At 46.7% G+C, this 16,766-nt stretch overlaps 1 protein-coding gene across 1 annotated transcript; it reads left to right on the top strand.

Moving 5' to 3' along the window:
- The first annotated feature begins 10,538 nt into the window (after positions 1-10,538).
- On the top strand, positions 10,539-12,901 carry ATXN1L (ataxin 1 like). The gene has a single exon (XM_082489454.1). The coding sequence runs from the start codon at positions 10,647-10,649 to the stop codon at positions 12,723-12,725; it is 2,079 nt and encodes a 692-aa protein (XP_082345580.1). The 5' UTR covers positions 10,539-10,646; the 3' UTR covers positions 12,726-12,901.
- Positions 12,902-16,766: the final 3,865 nt, after the last annotated feature.

Below are 16,766 nucleotides of genomic sequence, written 5' to 3'. Positions count from 1 at the left end.
AGAGCAATTGTATCTCACATACACTTCCTGCCTGATAAGTATAGAACAATACAGAACTGCTCTGATGGAGGACAACTTGAAGGGCAAAAGACAAAGCAATGATTTATTTTCCAACATTCAGAACCTCCATCCTTGTGCTGCAACTCCATACTCAGTCTTAAAAAAAAAAATAAATCATTCAGCTTATTTTAAAATATCTTTGAATTCTTCCCATAAAAAGTTTCACACCCATCTATATAAAATAATGTGTGTGTGTCCCGATCACTTCACATGCTTATTCCTTGAGGCTTGAGTTCCTTTCTTGTGCACACACTCATAGCATTTCACTGTAATTCCCATGCAATGTATTAGGTCAGCTTTTCTCCCCTCCACAAGAAAGCATTCTCTTACTACGAAGAGATTCTTACATCAGGTATTTGATTTCTGCCTTCAGTGAGTTTAAGACTCTTTTGAATGCTAATACACTGGAAATCTCATCTCATTTTTAAGCTAAGTCAGACATTTCACGTAAGCTTAAGTAGTAGATATTGCAGGTGCGATGGAACTTTGGACATGAGAACACAAATTCAGAAACTTTCCAGAAGAGATTAACATTTACCTATTATCAACTATTCCAAAGCCTATTATAATGCCAACAGATCTTTAATGTCATATACCTTGGGTAATTCCTGCTGATTTTCTGTTAAGCATGACTATTCACATGACACAATATGCATACACCCAAACAATTTAAATAATATGGTGAGAGCTTTCTCACTAATAGACTGCATGATCAAATATCTGTTGCCCTGTATTGATGCGCTACAGGGCATAAAGGGGAAATTGCAGAGAGCAACAGCATCCATGCCAGGTAAGGCATAAAACTGATCTAACCCAGTACCCTGTCTCAGGATGGGAAGTAGGAGGGGTATAGGGGAAGTAACAGAGAAAGTACATCTCCTTGATACATTCCCTGCTTCCAAGACTTGCTGCAATTTAAGGGACTTCCTGAACCACAGACAGTATATTTCTGCAGATCTATGGATTTATCTAATCAATTTTTGAAAGCATCCAACCTTTTCCCCATTCCTACCTATGGTAATATTTTGCATAGTTTAACTATAAATTCCATTTAAAAGTTATCTTTTGCTTTAAACCTGCTGTCTGACCAAGTAAGCGATACTAAATGAAATTCTCACACCGTGAGAAAGGAAGTACTCATCACCTATTAATTGATTTTATGTCATTTATGATTTTACAGCCTTTAATTGTATCTACACCTCGGCCACCTCCCTTTCTAAGCAGTAGAGTCCTACTCTAATCTCTTCCTGTATGGAGCTATTGCACAATTCCTTCATATCTGTACCTCTCAGAATTCCCTTTTTTTTTTTTTTAAACAAAGAGTAGACCTATAAAAAGTATTCAAGCAATGCAAGCACCATGAGTTACACAGAATACCTTTTTATTCTTTGCATTTAGAAAGTTAAAATTGTTTAAACTCACTTTGCCTGTTTGGCTACTGTTGAGCTGACATTTTTAATAAAGATCGTCCATAGACCTCCAAGACCTCCAGCTTGAGTGACAACTTATTTAGAGCCTTTCACTGTGTATTTATCTTTATAGTAATTTCTTTTCAGCATAAGTATTGCTTTGCATTTATTGACAATGAATTCGTTTTACCATCTTATTGCATACTTCCTTACTATCACAAAATCCTTCCACAGCTTCAGGATGAAACTGTCACCTCACTATTCACTCCTCTTCTCCAGATCGCTTTATGAACACACTTAATGGCACAGTTTTGAGGAGTGCCTCTCAATAACATCTTCCTATTACAAAAGCAGACAAATTTTCTATCATTGTCTGGTCACTTTTGTTCCTTCCTTAGCTAGTTATTAATTCACATTAAGATCTCCCTTGAAAAACTTTGCTCTAATGCAATAAAAACCTTAGACTACAGGCTCTGTCAAGAATTCTAAAAAATCCAACAATTTTATAATCCAGACGGCCTTTATCCATTTACTAAGAACTTGTCAAGAACCATGCAGTTCCTGGATCCTCTCCTGGAGCCCCTTCTAAAAACTGGCATCACACAAATTACCACCTTCTTGTGTTGTAAATAAAGTGTTGATTAAGATAGTGACAAACCAGACTTACAAGTCAAACAATTCTGAGTTCCTTCAGAGATACCGGTGAACTTCACTTTCTATTGGCAATCCAAGAGTTCTTGTGACATTCCAGTTTGAGAGTAGTCCTCTCAGATTTCAGCACAAGAATCCCATTTTTTCCATATAAAGCATTCATGTAAATAATGTGGATTTTTTTTTTCCTATGAATTTGTTTTCTTTACACATTGGTTATCAGACTTCTAGCATGTCTCTGCTATATACCACATTGCTCCTATACTAGGCAACAAAACAGAGTCCTATCCAGCCACATGGTCTTTAGGTGTCACCAGAACACTGGGAAAAAAAAAAAACAACCAAACAAAAACCAACACATCTCATCCATGCTGACGTATTGAGAAAATGAATTATGTACACCAGTTGAGAAGAAGAGTAAGGACAGGAAAATAGATCAAGAAGTTTGCTTAGGAACTTAACACACACACAAAAAAAAAACCACTTTCAAACAAATATTAAGCAGTTCTTCCTTTTTACTCTCTCTCTCAGACACTTTTTCACATTTGAAAGACCTAGTCAGCTATGGCTTCCACATCACCACCAGTAAATCAGTTCTCCTAGACCACCTTATTGTCTCAGTTCCCACCCATACAGCACAGATAATACTCACTGCCCTGGGATTCTGCAGGCTTAATAGCTTAAATGCCTCAGTTACTGCAGTGTTATCTCAAGCAGCAGCAAGGTGAAACAAATATGGTCACTTTTACTACAACCCACAGAATGGCTTCCCACTGCTCCTACTACAGGGATCTGCAGAATACATACACCTGAAGAACCATGTGTTGGCCACAAAAACGTCAACTGCAGTTCTCAGATCATTGCCTACATCAGGTGACACACATCAAAAAGGCATGGACACAAAGGTCTATTGTGTAAATAATTACAAAACTGGGAGAAGCCAAGCCAGCAGGGACTGCTGGGGCAGATACTACCACTTAAGGAAAAAAAAAATACAGCTGCATGTGTAGCTCAAACATCTGAACAAAAGAGCTGGGGATGCCGGAGCAGTGTTTTTTCACATCCTGCCTGTTAATGTCACCCACAGCTCTAAGATTAGATACTTGTGTATCAATTTTCTAGGATTTTGATAGATCACAGAACAATAGGAAACGAAGATTCTTCCATATACATAACTGACAAGCAATCCACGACTGGAAACTAGACTCATTGAGCAGAAGAACAAGCTGTGATAGCAAGATCAGCACAAGGTCTAGCGTACTCCGTGGATATAGAGCTTGCACTCTAGGAAGCTGCAGCATAGTAAGAGGCACAAAGAATGGGAAAGGGCTCTTCAGCAAGGCCTAGAAGATGATTTATTTACAGGTATTTATGATTTTCCTGATCATATAAACAAAGTATGGACAACATGAAGCACAACCACAGCATGGCTCTGCCAAGACAGTCAAACAGTTGTGGTATCAAAATCTTACTGTGACATGATATATGACCATACAGACTTCACTGAGGGAGGGAATTAGGGCTATACATCAATAAACAGACTAATAATCAGAGTTAAAACAAAAAGAATACTAAAGAATTACAAAATCAAAATATAAATAGGAGTAAACAATTTAGAGCTCAGAAGAATTAAAACACTTAAGTGATCATGCAATTTGACTATATAATTCCTCTAGATGGAGTCTTGAAATTCATGCTATGAACCATGTGAAACATTAAGAAAAGTCAGCCTCAGGTGACAATGACAAAGCTATCAGATAGCAAACTGCCATTAAAAATTAAATTTTACAGACTCCTCTATATTACAGAAATGTCTTTTATTGCAGAAGATGACAAACAGAGACAGGACAACCATATCATCTAATAATAGCAGACCTGCAGCTGGCTAAATGCTGCTTAGAACTTCCTTCAAAGTAGCAGGTCTTGTTCTTCAGGATTGGTTCACTTTTTTCACCAGTACAGGCACATGTGTTTATTCTTTGCACGTTAACATAAATGACAAAGCAATTCTTAAAAGTAGGTAACTCTTTCCTCATTTTGTTCACAGCAGCAGTTTTGCTCACTACAACCTCTAGAAGTCAGGGATGGTCACCGAATACCTGAAAAGAGCCTACCAGTTAATATTTACAATATCTGGTAGGACTGAATACAGAATTCTTTCACCTCAAAGTCTGCTTCCCCTTCTCATTTGCAAGCCTTGCTCATTAGAGTAACCTACTATCAAGATCAAAGCTTCTGAAAGAGTTAGGTATTTACCTAACTCAGATTAGTTCCAATGGTATAGGTTGCTGGTGTCTAACTTCCTTTAAAAACAGAATTCCAGTTTTTTTCCTAGTCTCTGGATTGCATGAAGGGTCTTAGCTCAGTGACCCTCTTCCCTCTGCTATTCATTATTTCTTCCCCTGAACCAATAAAAAAAGGCACCCTTTATGCAACTCATTCCTCCTAAACGATCCAAAAGTGAAAAAAATAATTAATCAAGAAAAAAATCATAATGTATTAAAACATTTTCGTTTTGGTCTAAATTATGCTCCTAGATTAGTATTTTCTCCCCTTTTATAGTCTTTTAATAGTTAAGCTTGTTGCGCTTCAACATTAAAAATATTTAAGTATAGACCCTTACTAAAAGTCTCTTAGAATACAATTATATTCAAATATGACTGTTCACCAAATAACATTTTATATTTACAAGAAGCACCTAATATTATCAAACCCCACACATAAAATGCTCAAGTGCCTCAGCCAAGCTATATTCCTCTGTCAGGAATTGCAGTGTAAAGACAAAAGGACTTACTATCCTTAAACACGTAACTGAGTTGAGATCCCTCCCTCTGGAAACTATTCAGAAACATTAGCTTATGTCTAAAAGAAAAAAATAAATTAAAACCACTCTTTCAATATATTAATTACATAAATAAAGAGTTGCTTAACAACTTGTTTAGGAAAAATTCTCAAATTCTCAGACATGTTTTAAAATTCCGTTATTATTTAGCTTTGAATTCTGGAAACATTAGGACATAAAACCCAAAGCTCATGGAATCATTCACCGTTTGGGGAAACTATCTGAATTTTCAATTCAAGATACATACATATCCAGTTACAGCTTTTCCTGTAAATAGTATTTCTGAACTTGGTTCATCCTAGAAAGCAACCCAAGACTTAAGAAGCATACATTTCCAACCACATCTGAAATACACAACTTAAGTTGCTCCACCCCAATGCATGCGAAGGTCACCATATTCCTCAAGCAAAAACAGCTTTTGGGAAGTTACATAATTAAAGCCTGACCCACCTCCCAACTGAAATCAGTAGCAGAACTCCCCTACTTGGTTCAGTATAACTGAGTCAAGCCTCCTGTACATAAAAGCAGAAGATACATCTGGACTACGTGACAGAAATAAATGCGATGGGTAACTACAAAATGCTGATGGCCTCAACTCCATACTGCTATCAGTGGGCTTCACACTTCCATCAGATACTTAAAGAAAGACATATTGGCAGTAAAAACAGAAATATAGCCAGCAAATAGAGATGAAGCTGTGAACAAAAGCAGAAATATTGGTATATAGTCTAGTATTATCAATATTTATACAGAAAACAGTAAACACCTAACCAAGGAGCACTATTATAATCAAGAAGGGCAAAGAAGGGCAAAGGCAACACTAGAGTTGAGAGGAAACGCAACCAATCATACAACATTCCAAGTGGAAAAATAATCTCTCTTGCAAAAAAGCTATTTAATACAGCAGAGAACTAGAAAGTAGAAAATAAGTAACACCCGAAAATCAAAAAGAAATTAAGGCAGCAGGGGGCTTCACAATACAGTATGATAATAAAAGTCATCAGTGTTACACTTTGCATTATACAAAGACGGGGGGGAGTAAGGAAAAAAACGCCCCAAAAAGAGAGCTAAAAACAGTCTCAGAAGAAGTGATGGTCCCATTTCCAGTTACATTCAAAAAACCAAAAAATATAGCATGAGTATTCAAGAGGGAAGCCGGCATGCTGCTCAGAAGCTGAGAGGATGAGATAGGACAGTGACAGAGATGTTACACTGTTCTTCTTAAAGACCCTCAGTATGAACAGATCCTCCCAGCTAGCCAAAGTGAACACAGCCCTACCTCTCTTTTCTTTGCTTCCTGGGGCTACAGCCCAACAACAAAATTTAGTGAGACTAAGTAAGCACTCCTGTTGAGGTTTCCATTCCTGCACAACAGTACATATACACCAAACCAAACAACTCCTGAAGTGACTTCAAAAGATGCACTGAGCTTTCAACCATTGCAAATATTAACCTTAGCATCTGCCAAAGAAGAAAATAAATATTTCCTTTTTTTTTTTTAAATTCAGAAGCTAACAAATGAAGCACTGGAAGAAGAGTTAGCACATCTACATAGCTGAGCAGTATGACAGATGAGATCAGAATTCCAGATTTCCTGGCTTCTGTTTCTATACTTCAATCACTGCTGACCTACATTACCTTTGGGTTTCTCACCTGCTTCTAGTTTCCTTCCTATTTTGATCTGTAAGGTAATCTCGTTATTTTACTTCCTGTTCACTTTCCTGCAGAGTTAAAAAAAAAAAAACACTACTACTTTGGGACAAAAAAAACACACCTTTCTTTACCTTGATTAATGCCAGATGAAAGACAAGATGCGACATTTCTACATTAATTAATATAAACTTTGCAATACACCAGGTAACTTCAGCTATGTCCCAGGAAGTTTTAATCTTAGATTTTTACTTACAGCATCTCTGCCAAACAGGAGATAAAGGCTAATACTACTACTTGGGATATTAGCAGATTCACTTGTACTTACGTTACTGTAACTGTTTTTTGAGTTACGGCCTCATCATATATTCAGTAATTAACTCCAAAACTCATCCAATGAAGTAATACTGCTATCAAGGCAGACCAGATCCTTTTCCTCAGAGAATAACTAAGTATCAACTAGAACAAATTAACATCACTTTTAGTCAGAAGAGTTTGCCCTGTTATTAAAAAATAAAAATAAATCAAACCCACCTCCTCAAGTTATATACATTGTCAACTCAAAAATAAAAACAAATATTCACACTAAAGAGGCACAAGAAGCTCTACTGAATGAGTACCATTAACTTTAGAAGCAGTTAGGCTTTTTATCAGTCCTTACACTTTGAAAGGCGACTTTCCACATCTGAACTGCATTAACCAGTGCAGTCTGTCTGCATGCCTAAGAACAGACAACTTCAGTTTCTTTGCTGCTGTTCACAACTTTTTTACACTACTGCCTGACAAACTTACTGATCTCATTACAGTTTACAGTTATGTCAATGCAAAATTCTGTATGCAAAGAAGCTATCAAGAATCAGAACATTTTTGTATCCCTTATTCTCTCACCAGGACACTGCAACGAAGACACTGCAGGACCTCTCCATTCCTATCGTATCACTTTCAGGAAAAAAAAAAAATCAGATCAGCAGTCACAAGAGGAACAACAACAAAAAAAAAAGACAGAATGCTTTTTTTTTTTAATCAAAAAAGGAGGAAATCTGAAAGTTACCTTATACACTGAAGACAGAAAAGGTGGATCCCTTCACAAAACAATTACCCCAAACTTCCTTTCCCCTTCTCAACTCACAGGAATTTAAATACCTCCCCCTACTTCTCCCACCATGGAAGAATCAAGGGCTTCACACTGAACCTCTCAGAAAAAAAAAAAAAAACCAAAACAAAACACACACAACATCTCTTGCCTTTGTTGAGCTCTCAGGTACACAGGAAAGTTTTCAAATCCTGTGCCAAATACCAGAGTGCTCATGAGCAGGCAAAAGAAAGAATTTGGCAACAGAACAGGGCATGCAAATAAACAAAGGAAAAAAGTAACAAGTGTAGTTTAGGGGGGAACACAGGCATATAAAAACCTGCTGTGCACTATCACATAGAATTGGAACATTTCCAATTAAATGGAAAAAGATAAAAAGAAAAGTTAACAACACAAAAATCTCCGTCATTTTAAACGTACAATGCTACAGCTACTACACAGGGGAAAATACTCATATATTTTACTTTCTTTAAGCCAGTATGGGCCAAACACACCTTCTGGTCATTCACGTGAAATGTAACCCTTCCAAAGGTGTTCCACTGGGATTCCATACTGTTCTGTTAACATTTCAAGCATTAGAAACTAAAACACATCACTAAGCACTTTTAGGCATTGTTGACAATGTAATAAAACACACAGCTGTTCCATCTGCAAACTTTAAAAACAACACCTACTATAAAGAAACTTATAGTTTGTCTTATAGCTCATGAGAGAAGAGAACTCAACCAACCTTGAACAAGAGACTTGAAACTATCTTTACAGATTGATTCTCAAACAGCAGTCTACCACTAACACAAACCCACACTTGCAGTTTATTGCAAATGCCTCTGGCCAGAAATCATAGACTTTTTGCTTCCGTTAAAATCCATGAAACCATAAGACAACACACAAGCACTGTAAGTATTAGAGAGACGCTAACTGTAACACTCCAAGCAGTTGTGCAGCACAAGCAATAAAAAAAACCCCAAAAACCAACAACAAAGGAAGGACGGACGCAAACACCAGAGCAACTTCTTAGACACCACGGGCCTCCAGCATGGACAAAGTCACACGACATTTTGCACTGACAGAACTTCTGCAGGGATGCGCTTTCCACTTCAAAAAACGCTGTGCGAGATCACCCGAGTCCCAGCAACAGGGGTGATGGGAGCAGACAGATTCCCGCCAGCGACGCTCCGCCACCGGGTAAGAGCCGAAGCGGGTAAGAAGCGCTCCCCTGTGCCTGGGGAGGCAGCAGGCCAGCCCAGGAGCGTGGGGCAGAGTCCGAGACGGCCCCGGGCCGCCGGGCGGAGGCCGGGGACACAGGCCGGCGCCCAAACGCAGCCCAAGGCCCACGAGAAGTCGCCGCCGGCGGAGGCCGCAGGAGGGTATCGGGCGGCCCCCACCAGCAGACAACCCCGCGGCGCTACGGCGGGGCCGCAGCCCGGCCGCGGGCAGAGGCAGCGAAGACACACGGGGGCCCCAGGCGGTCGGGACCTCGCGGGCCGCAGCAGCGGAGACCCGGCCTGGCCGGCGGTGTAGGGAGGGGAGCGGGGGAGCGGCGAAGGCCCCGCGCGGAGGCGGGCTAGGGCGGCGGGAGCCGCGGCCCCACTCACCAGGCCGGTCCCTGCAGCGGAGGAAGCGGCAGCGGCAGGAGCCAGGCATTCAAAATGGCGGCGGCGCGGCCGCAGCACCGATACCGCAGGCGGAGGGATCCGCTCGCCGGCACGCTCCCCTCAGCCTCCCGGCCTCTGCCGGCCGCGGGTGGCGGGCACAGCCGCGTCGGCCTTAGCGGGGAAAGCAACGGGACGGCGCGGTACCGGCGGCGGCGTGGCGAAAAAAGGACGCTCGCACTACTTTTTTTCAGGCGGAAGCACCCACGGTGCCGGCCTTGCGAGGCGCGGTACGTCTGCACCGTGGCAGTCACTGATGACGTCACGCGCGGGGCGGTCCACCGCCGCGAGCGCTCTCCCGTGGCGAGGCCGGGCGGCTCGCGCCGCCCGCAACCAGGGTTCCGCGGCGCGGGGGGGGGGGGGGGGGGGGCGGCCGGCGGCGGGGCCCGGGCGGCGAGGGCGGCAGGGAGCCCGCCCGGCCGGTTTCTGGCCCTGCTTAAGTGCTGAGCGGTGACCCCGCGGGACAGCGCTATGCCTTCCTGACATCGGGGGTTCGGCCCGGCGCGTTCAAGGCACAGCGCAGAGCCGCCGATGTCGGGATCGGGGGGGTACGGGGGTTATCCGCTGTGGCGGGCACTGACGGCAGCACCCAGGGAACGACACGGCGGGCGCGGTGCCGAGGGGCCCGGCCGGGCGTGGCCGGTTGCCACGACAACCGGCGCCACGGGCGCCCCCCGACGTCAGCCGCGGGCGCGGCGGCGTCACGCCCCCCTCTTCCTTCTCTCTCCCCACCCGCTGCTGCTGACGGGTGAGGCACTTCCGCCGCGCGGGGGCAGCGCGTCATTGCCGTGCGCCGCGCCGCGGGGAGGGGTCGGGCCGGAGGCGGCCGCGGGCGGCGCCGGGGCCGATGGGGGTCGCGGAGGAGGAGCCGGGCGATGGCGGGTGAGCCGCGGGCGGCGGGGGGCACCGGGCGGGACAGCGGGGGTGGGACGCGGCGGCGCCTCGGGGTCGGCGGGTGGGGCGCGATGCGGCCGGGGCTCTGGGGCCGGCTAGCGGGCTCGGGCGCCCTCCGTCCCCCGGGCCCCGGACTGGGTCTGGGGGGTCGCCGCCTTGTTTGTTCTCAGGGCCGGGGCTCGTGGCTCCCTCTGTCCTTGCAGCTGGGGGATCCCGCCGGTCCCGGGGCCTGTAGCGGCTCGATGGCAGGGCCGGGACTCACGGCTCCCTCTGTTCCCGGTGCAGGTGAGGCGGCGGCCGGCAGCGGGGATCCGGGAGCCGGCGTGTGGCAGCCCCTGCGGGTGCCCCCATGAACGAGCGTCGCGGCCGGGGCTGCCGGGTCACCGTGGGGCACCATGAGAGCGGGCCACGAGCGGAGCCAGGAGTGCCTCCCGCCAAAGAAGCGGGAACTTCCCTCCGCCACCACCGGCACCGAGGCAGGACGGGCGGGGGGTGCCCAGGCCTCGGGCGAGGGCCCCGAGTGGGCCCGGACAGCTGGGCCGGGTCCTGCGGCCCTGCGCTATGGCCCTGGCGAGGCCACGGAAGCAGTGGCAGGGCTGACGGTGGACCAATATGGGATGCTCTACAAAGTGGCAGTGCCACCCGCCACCTTCTCCCCCACGGGTCTGCACCCCGTGGTGAACGTGAGCCCCCTGCCCCCTGCCTTCAATGTGACCTCGCCAATAATCCAGCACCCAGGGGTGCCCTACCCTCCCATCCACTATGCGCAGATCCCTCCAACATCCCTACAGTTCATCGGCTCTCATTACACAGTGCCCTATGCTGTCCCTCCTGGCTTTCTGCCTAGCCCTCTTCTGTCTCCTTCCACCAACCTCACCGCCTCTCATGTCCCCCACTTTGTGCCATACACCTCTGTCTTCACGGAAGAAGCCGCTCCTTCCCCCCAGACTACCTCTCCTACCCACACCTTCAACAAATCCGCTTCTGCAATCTCTCCTTCTGGCCAGATGCAGCACCATGCTGGGACCCAGCCGTTAGATATTGCACCAGGTAGAATTCCTGTTTATTATCAGATGTCCCGCCTCCCACCAGGGTATTCAGCCTATGAGACACCTACAGCAGGTGGAAGCCCAGAGTCTCCTCAGCAAGACAGTCAGCTGAGTTCAGAGGTAGCAGCTGCCAATGGTGGACAGAGACATCTGGAGCATAATGTGGTGAGGAGGACCAGCGAGGCTGTGGACTCTGCCAGCAGTAAAGCTGAAGATTGTCTACCGGGGACTGCAGCGGGATGTGTGGTCGATGGACAGTTCCTTTCAGGTTACCAGACGTTGGGAACAGAGGTCTCTGTGCCAGCTCACAGAAGCACCCCAGATGCTGATCTGGAGGTTCAGAGGGTGGTGGGGGTGTTGGCATCTCAGGATTATCATGTTCTGGCAGCCCAGAGGAAAGATGACCCGAGCCCTTTAAACCTTTGCCATAATATCCCTGATCAGCAGGGGGAGTCAAAGGACGTGCTGAGGAACACAGTGGAAAGGGCTGCTTCTGAGAAAAGCCAGTCCAGGAGTCCATATGTAATGTCCCCCGAAGAGGTGGTTAGACAAAGACAATTAACCAAAGGAATGGTGATAGCCAACGGCAAGCCAGTCCTGGTTCCCGTTGGATCTGAGCCCATCAGGTCTTCCACTTCAGAAACCCTGGTGAGGCGGAGCCCAGATGCACAGGCTCGAGGAAGCGTGCTTGAAAAGGACCTGGCCCAGCTGCAGCCACCCAGCTCCTCGCACTTGCCCTCTCACTTCATGAAAGGAGCCATCATCCAGCTGGCTACAGGAGAGCTGAAGCGGGTGGAGGACCTGCAGACTCAAGACTTTGTTCGCAGTGCGGAGGTGAGCGGGGGCTTGAAGATCGACTCCAGCACTGTGGTGGATATTCAGGAAAGCCAGTGGCCTGGGCTTGTCACACTGCATTTTGTGGTTGGGGAGCAACAAAGTAAAGTGAGCATTGATGTGCCCCCAGAGCATCCCTTTTTTGTGTATGGCCAGGGTTGGTCCTCCTGTAGCCCAGGGCGGACTGCTCAGCTCTTTGCTTTGCCCTGTCACAGGCTGCAAGTGGGCGATGTCTGCATATCAATCAGTTTACAGAGCATGAATGGCAACTCCGCTTCTCAGGCTAACTACCCTTTCACAGATCAGTTGATATCTACTAGGGAGAGATCTGAAAGAACAGCTCAGGGGTCCAGAGAACCGTCTGACAGAGCTGCTGAAAGGAAGAGCCACACAGATAGGGACAGCGCAGCCCAGAGCTCTCATGCAGAACCCTCTCAGCCTGAGACTGGCAGTCAGCACAGCTGGGCAGCCCCAGGCTTCCAAAGATACAGCATGCAGGCAGAGGAGCCTCGGCCCTCTCTGCTCCGTCCCTCTTTCATTCCCCAGGAGGTCAAGCTGTCTATCGAAGGGCGTTCTAATGCAGGGAAATGATCCCTTTGAGGCTGTGAGCTAGGGCATCCCCTGTAGGTGAGCCTCACCATCAGGTGGAGAAATTGCACAGATTTTGTGACAGGTTCACCAGCAAGGCTGCTTTCTGCCCTGCAGGACTGGATTTATTCCATCCAGTTCAGTGGCTGACCAGTTCCTCTTGGGGAATCAAGAGGGCTCCAGTGCCTCAGGGAGCAGCAACAGGCTAGCTGGGGTAGAGAACAGGGATGTGCTCATGAGCTTGTGATGAGAGCATTCCAGAGGTTGGAGGCTGGGGCTTTCTCACACCTCCCTGAATAACTGATTCCCTGCAGGGCAGGGTCTAAGCATTCAGGATAGGTGAGGAGATGAGGAGGGCAGACACGGCTTAAGGTAGCAGATAAAATTGCTGAAGATTTTATTCCTCCTTTCTCACAATGGGGAGAGATGGGTCCCCACTGGAGTTTAGGGGGCTCTACTCCCGGTATCCCTTTTCTTCACACATGCACTTTAAAAGGACCGTTCACCGATGGAGCTCTTGAGGGCAGGACAGAGATGCTTCTCTGGTGGTTCTGTTTAATGTCTCTTCCACTGAATCCAACTGCTCTTTCTTCTTGCAAAGAATGTACAGATTTGAATGAATCACAGAAATTCAAGAGGAAGGACCAAAAGGATGGCTTTGGGTGTAGGTGAATAGGGAACTTGAGCACTTGGGATGGGACACAAGCTGGGATGGGAGACGTTAGTTTCTTGCTGTAAAATACATTTAATTATTTGCCACCAAATCAAATCTTTCTTCCCGTGTTAATAACTTTAAAAAAAAAAAAATCTCTTGGGCTTATAGCTTTTGCAGAGGCTTAGCCTATGGGTGAATGTGGTTGGGATTTTTTGTTTGGCTGGATTTGGGGGTTTGGCGTTTTGTTTGTTTTGTTTTGTTTTCTTTTTAAGATGGAGTAAAATGTATTCAACATTCTCTAGGGAAGGATGGAAACATATCCTTTTTCTGTGAGAAGAACCGAGACTATTTTGTAATGGAATCAGAAGAAAACTTTCCAGATGGCTAATTCTTCCCTGCAGGCAGTTTCCTGAATAAGCTCTAGACAAGAGATGAGTGTTTGTGCATGTGCAGGCAAGGTACAAAGTTTCTGCTAAGTACAGTTCTGTGACTAATGTAGGGACTCAAAAAATATCACAGCATCATAGGGCATTTTGGGGTGGTTTTGTGTTAGTTTTTCTGATGCTTGTCTTTGGAGTTCCTCTGTAGAACAACATGGTAAAATCAAGAGTAGTCTTTTTCACGGTGAGATTTAATACAAATGTATCTTAATACCTCGTTATGGTAATAACACTCCATTCAAGTGAAGGCTCCTGTAGTTACACTAATTTGCCCTCTCTGATGGTGACACCAGCTCTAACTGCGTAGCTAGAATTAAAAATCATCACTATTATGTTGAGGATAAGAGCCTTCACTGACTTAGCTTGGGTTAAGTATTCTTTGTATTACAGTGCCCATCTCTGTGCTAGGACCAGGCTTTTGAGAGGGTTTCTTTTCAGTGTGCAGGTCCCCGCTAGAGTCCTGACGCTGCTCCTGATGTTCAGCATACTCCCTTCTCTCATCTTCCTGAAGTGTTCTGTCAGGCATGCCTGACTTCTAGGGCACTGCTTCTCTCTGCCCCTGAATGGCTTGTGTGTCAGCACCTCTCCTCGGCATGTCCGTCCGTCCGTCAGCTTGCAGTGGTGATGTCTCAGGGCTGTTCTGCACACTTTCCAGGAATGTGTCCTGTAACTGGTTGGTTTCAGTTGACTGTGTGATGGAGGGATGCTCTGCCTGGGTATTAGGCAAATTAGAGAGTCTCCATAGTGTCCCTTCCCTCCAGGCCGTCAGTCCTGTTTTCCTAGCACATTGCTAGCCGTTTCTGTTGCCTTTGAAATGCCTGCACCAGGAGGACAGTTTTTTTTCAGGCCATAGGTGAGATATGCGCTACTCATGCCTTCAGTGTTTGTGCCTCATGGGGGTTTCTCCAGAATGAGGATGCTGCCTGTATCACATGTAGCTTCCCCCAAATGACATACTGCTTCCGATCTCATCAGCTGCATTTGAAATGTATGGAGTCATGGTGATGCTGTCATGTGAAGATTCTGCCTCCTTAGATGCAGCAGCTGTGGGAACAGATGCTGGTTTTGTGGCACCATTTGTCAGTAAAATGTACTGTCTGGGCCCAGGTGCCTGGCCTCATCACCTTGTGTGTTTCACCGTTGCTATTCATTGGACTTTCCTACGCAAAGACCTCGATTAATGTTGGTTAGTACTTAATGCTCAGGATATCCAGGGTGTCTGTGGCCAAAGGCAGAAGGCAGAGGAGCCCAGGTTCTCTTGCCTGTTCTTTGCATGGTGCATGCAGAGGAATTCAGAGCTGTGGCAGGCAGCTAAGAAAGGGATCTTGCATACGTATGGCGTGTGAATGTAGGTGGGCTGGTTGCATGCACAGAGGGAATGTCTGAGCAGCTGAAGGGTGCAGAGCCCTTCATGTGCATCTTTGAACACAGGAGTCTCTGTCTCCTAGAGAGAGGGTTTGGAGAGCCTGCCTTATCTCGTGTGTTACTGTAACTACTGCTCCTTGATCTCAGCCGCACTGAACAGTGGTCTGAAAGGGCAGACCCTGATGTATGAGGCAAGATGCTGTGTGGCTAAAATAGTACTGTAGGCAGCTGAAGGGCTGTGAAGGTGCTCACCCTGGACATTGGCTAGCTGCACATCTGTTGAGTGCAGTTGTGAGCTATGTGGAATGGGCCAGGGTGAATTTGACCTCGGTGCTTCTATCCAGACTCCCTGTCGGTCCCACTGTTGTGCATGTTTCAGCTGCCAGCTCTTCTATGGAAGCAACGGTTTGGGGCACATCTCATGGCAGGGCATTGAGATGAAGAATCTGGGCATCTGGCTGCTTGCCCCAAAGGTGGTGGGCAGGAGGGGGCCACTGGCAGCCCTCTAGCCCAGTTTAGCAGTACTCAGAATCACTGGAATCTGTCCTTACTGGGTTGGGCTGTGTTGCTCAGCACCTGTGGTGGTGGTTGTGTTGAGCGTTGAGCCTCTCCTGAGATAGGGAACACATGAGACAGGCTCTGAATAAGCCCATTTCTTAGGTTTACAGGGAAAGGAGGAGATAAAGCCAGGAAGACGTTGGGGAATGAGATGGTTATCCGGGCTTTTCTGCTGGCAGAGATGTGACAGGCTTCTCAGAGAAATATACTGTTTTCCTGCTGCTATTGTAAAGGGGAGGAGAGCTGTGGTCTGTCCTACCCGGAGGAGGAGGCCTCCTGGCCTTGGTCTTACCCAGCTCACAGTCTGTGGCAAGAGTCTGTAGGATGCAATAATGGGTGTCTGTAGCCATCTGTCCCATCTCATGAAACATTCCTTGGGTCAGCTGCCCGGCAGAGGCCAGGCCTGTTTCTAGGCTATGGGTACACTGTTGCTCCAGGAACGTGAGACTTGCTCCAAGCGACGAGCACTCATCACTACCAGACTATGCAGAGGAAGCTCTGTCTGGAAAGAAGGAAAGCTGCAGAGGCCCCTCTGCCTCCCCTTTCCAGCAGGTGCACAAGTATAATGCACTTTTCACATTAAGTGTCCCCGCTCCCCTTGTCCCCCACCCCACACTTGAAGTCACTTTCCCCTGTAGAGAACTAACAATCCTTGTTACTCAGAAAATATTGTAAAAGAAACTACAGCAGCTTGAGTAGCCCAAATGCTAGTTCCTGCCCACAGCAGTACATGTGCCTTTCCCTAGCGTCGCTCACAACTGCTCTTTGTCTTTCAGGCTGTCCTAGGGCCTGAAACTTTGCAGAAGCTGCTAAGATGGCTACGAATGCACATTCTGTACAGAGTTTGGCCCAGGGTGTGTTCCATGTATGGCTTAAAATGCTGATGGTCAAGGCCCTTCCACGGTCTTCACATCTGTCCATGGAGGACAGGACTTGCCCCTAACGTCCTTCTAGGCTGCTGCCACCCCACCCTGCAAATGCACCCGTGCACATTCTAGTTGTTTTCCGCTTTCATGGCACCTTAGC

Source organism: Vanellus vanellus, assembly GCF_965231255.1.
Source record: "Vanellus vanellus genome assembly, chromosome: 12".
In the NCBI taxonomy this organism is placed as follows: domain Eukaryota; kingdom Metazoa; phylum Chordata; class Aves; order Charadriiformes; family Charadriidae; genus Vanellus; species Vanellus vanellus.
This window is presented reverse-complemented; position numbering and strand designations above follow the sequence as displayed.

What these genes read in the sequence shown, in the direction of transcription:
- ATXN1L (XM_082489454.1), top strand. Translation starts at nt 10,647, where the DNA reads ATGAGAGCGGGCCACGAGCGGAGCCAGGAGTGCCTCCCGCCAAAGAAG.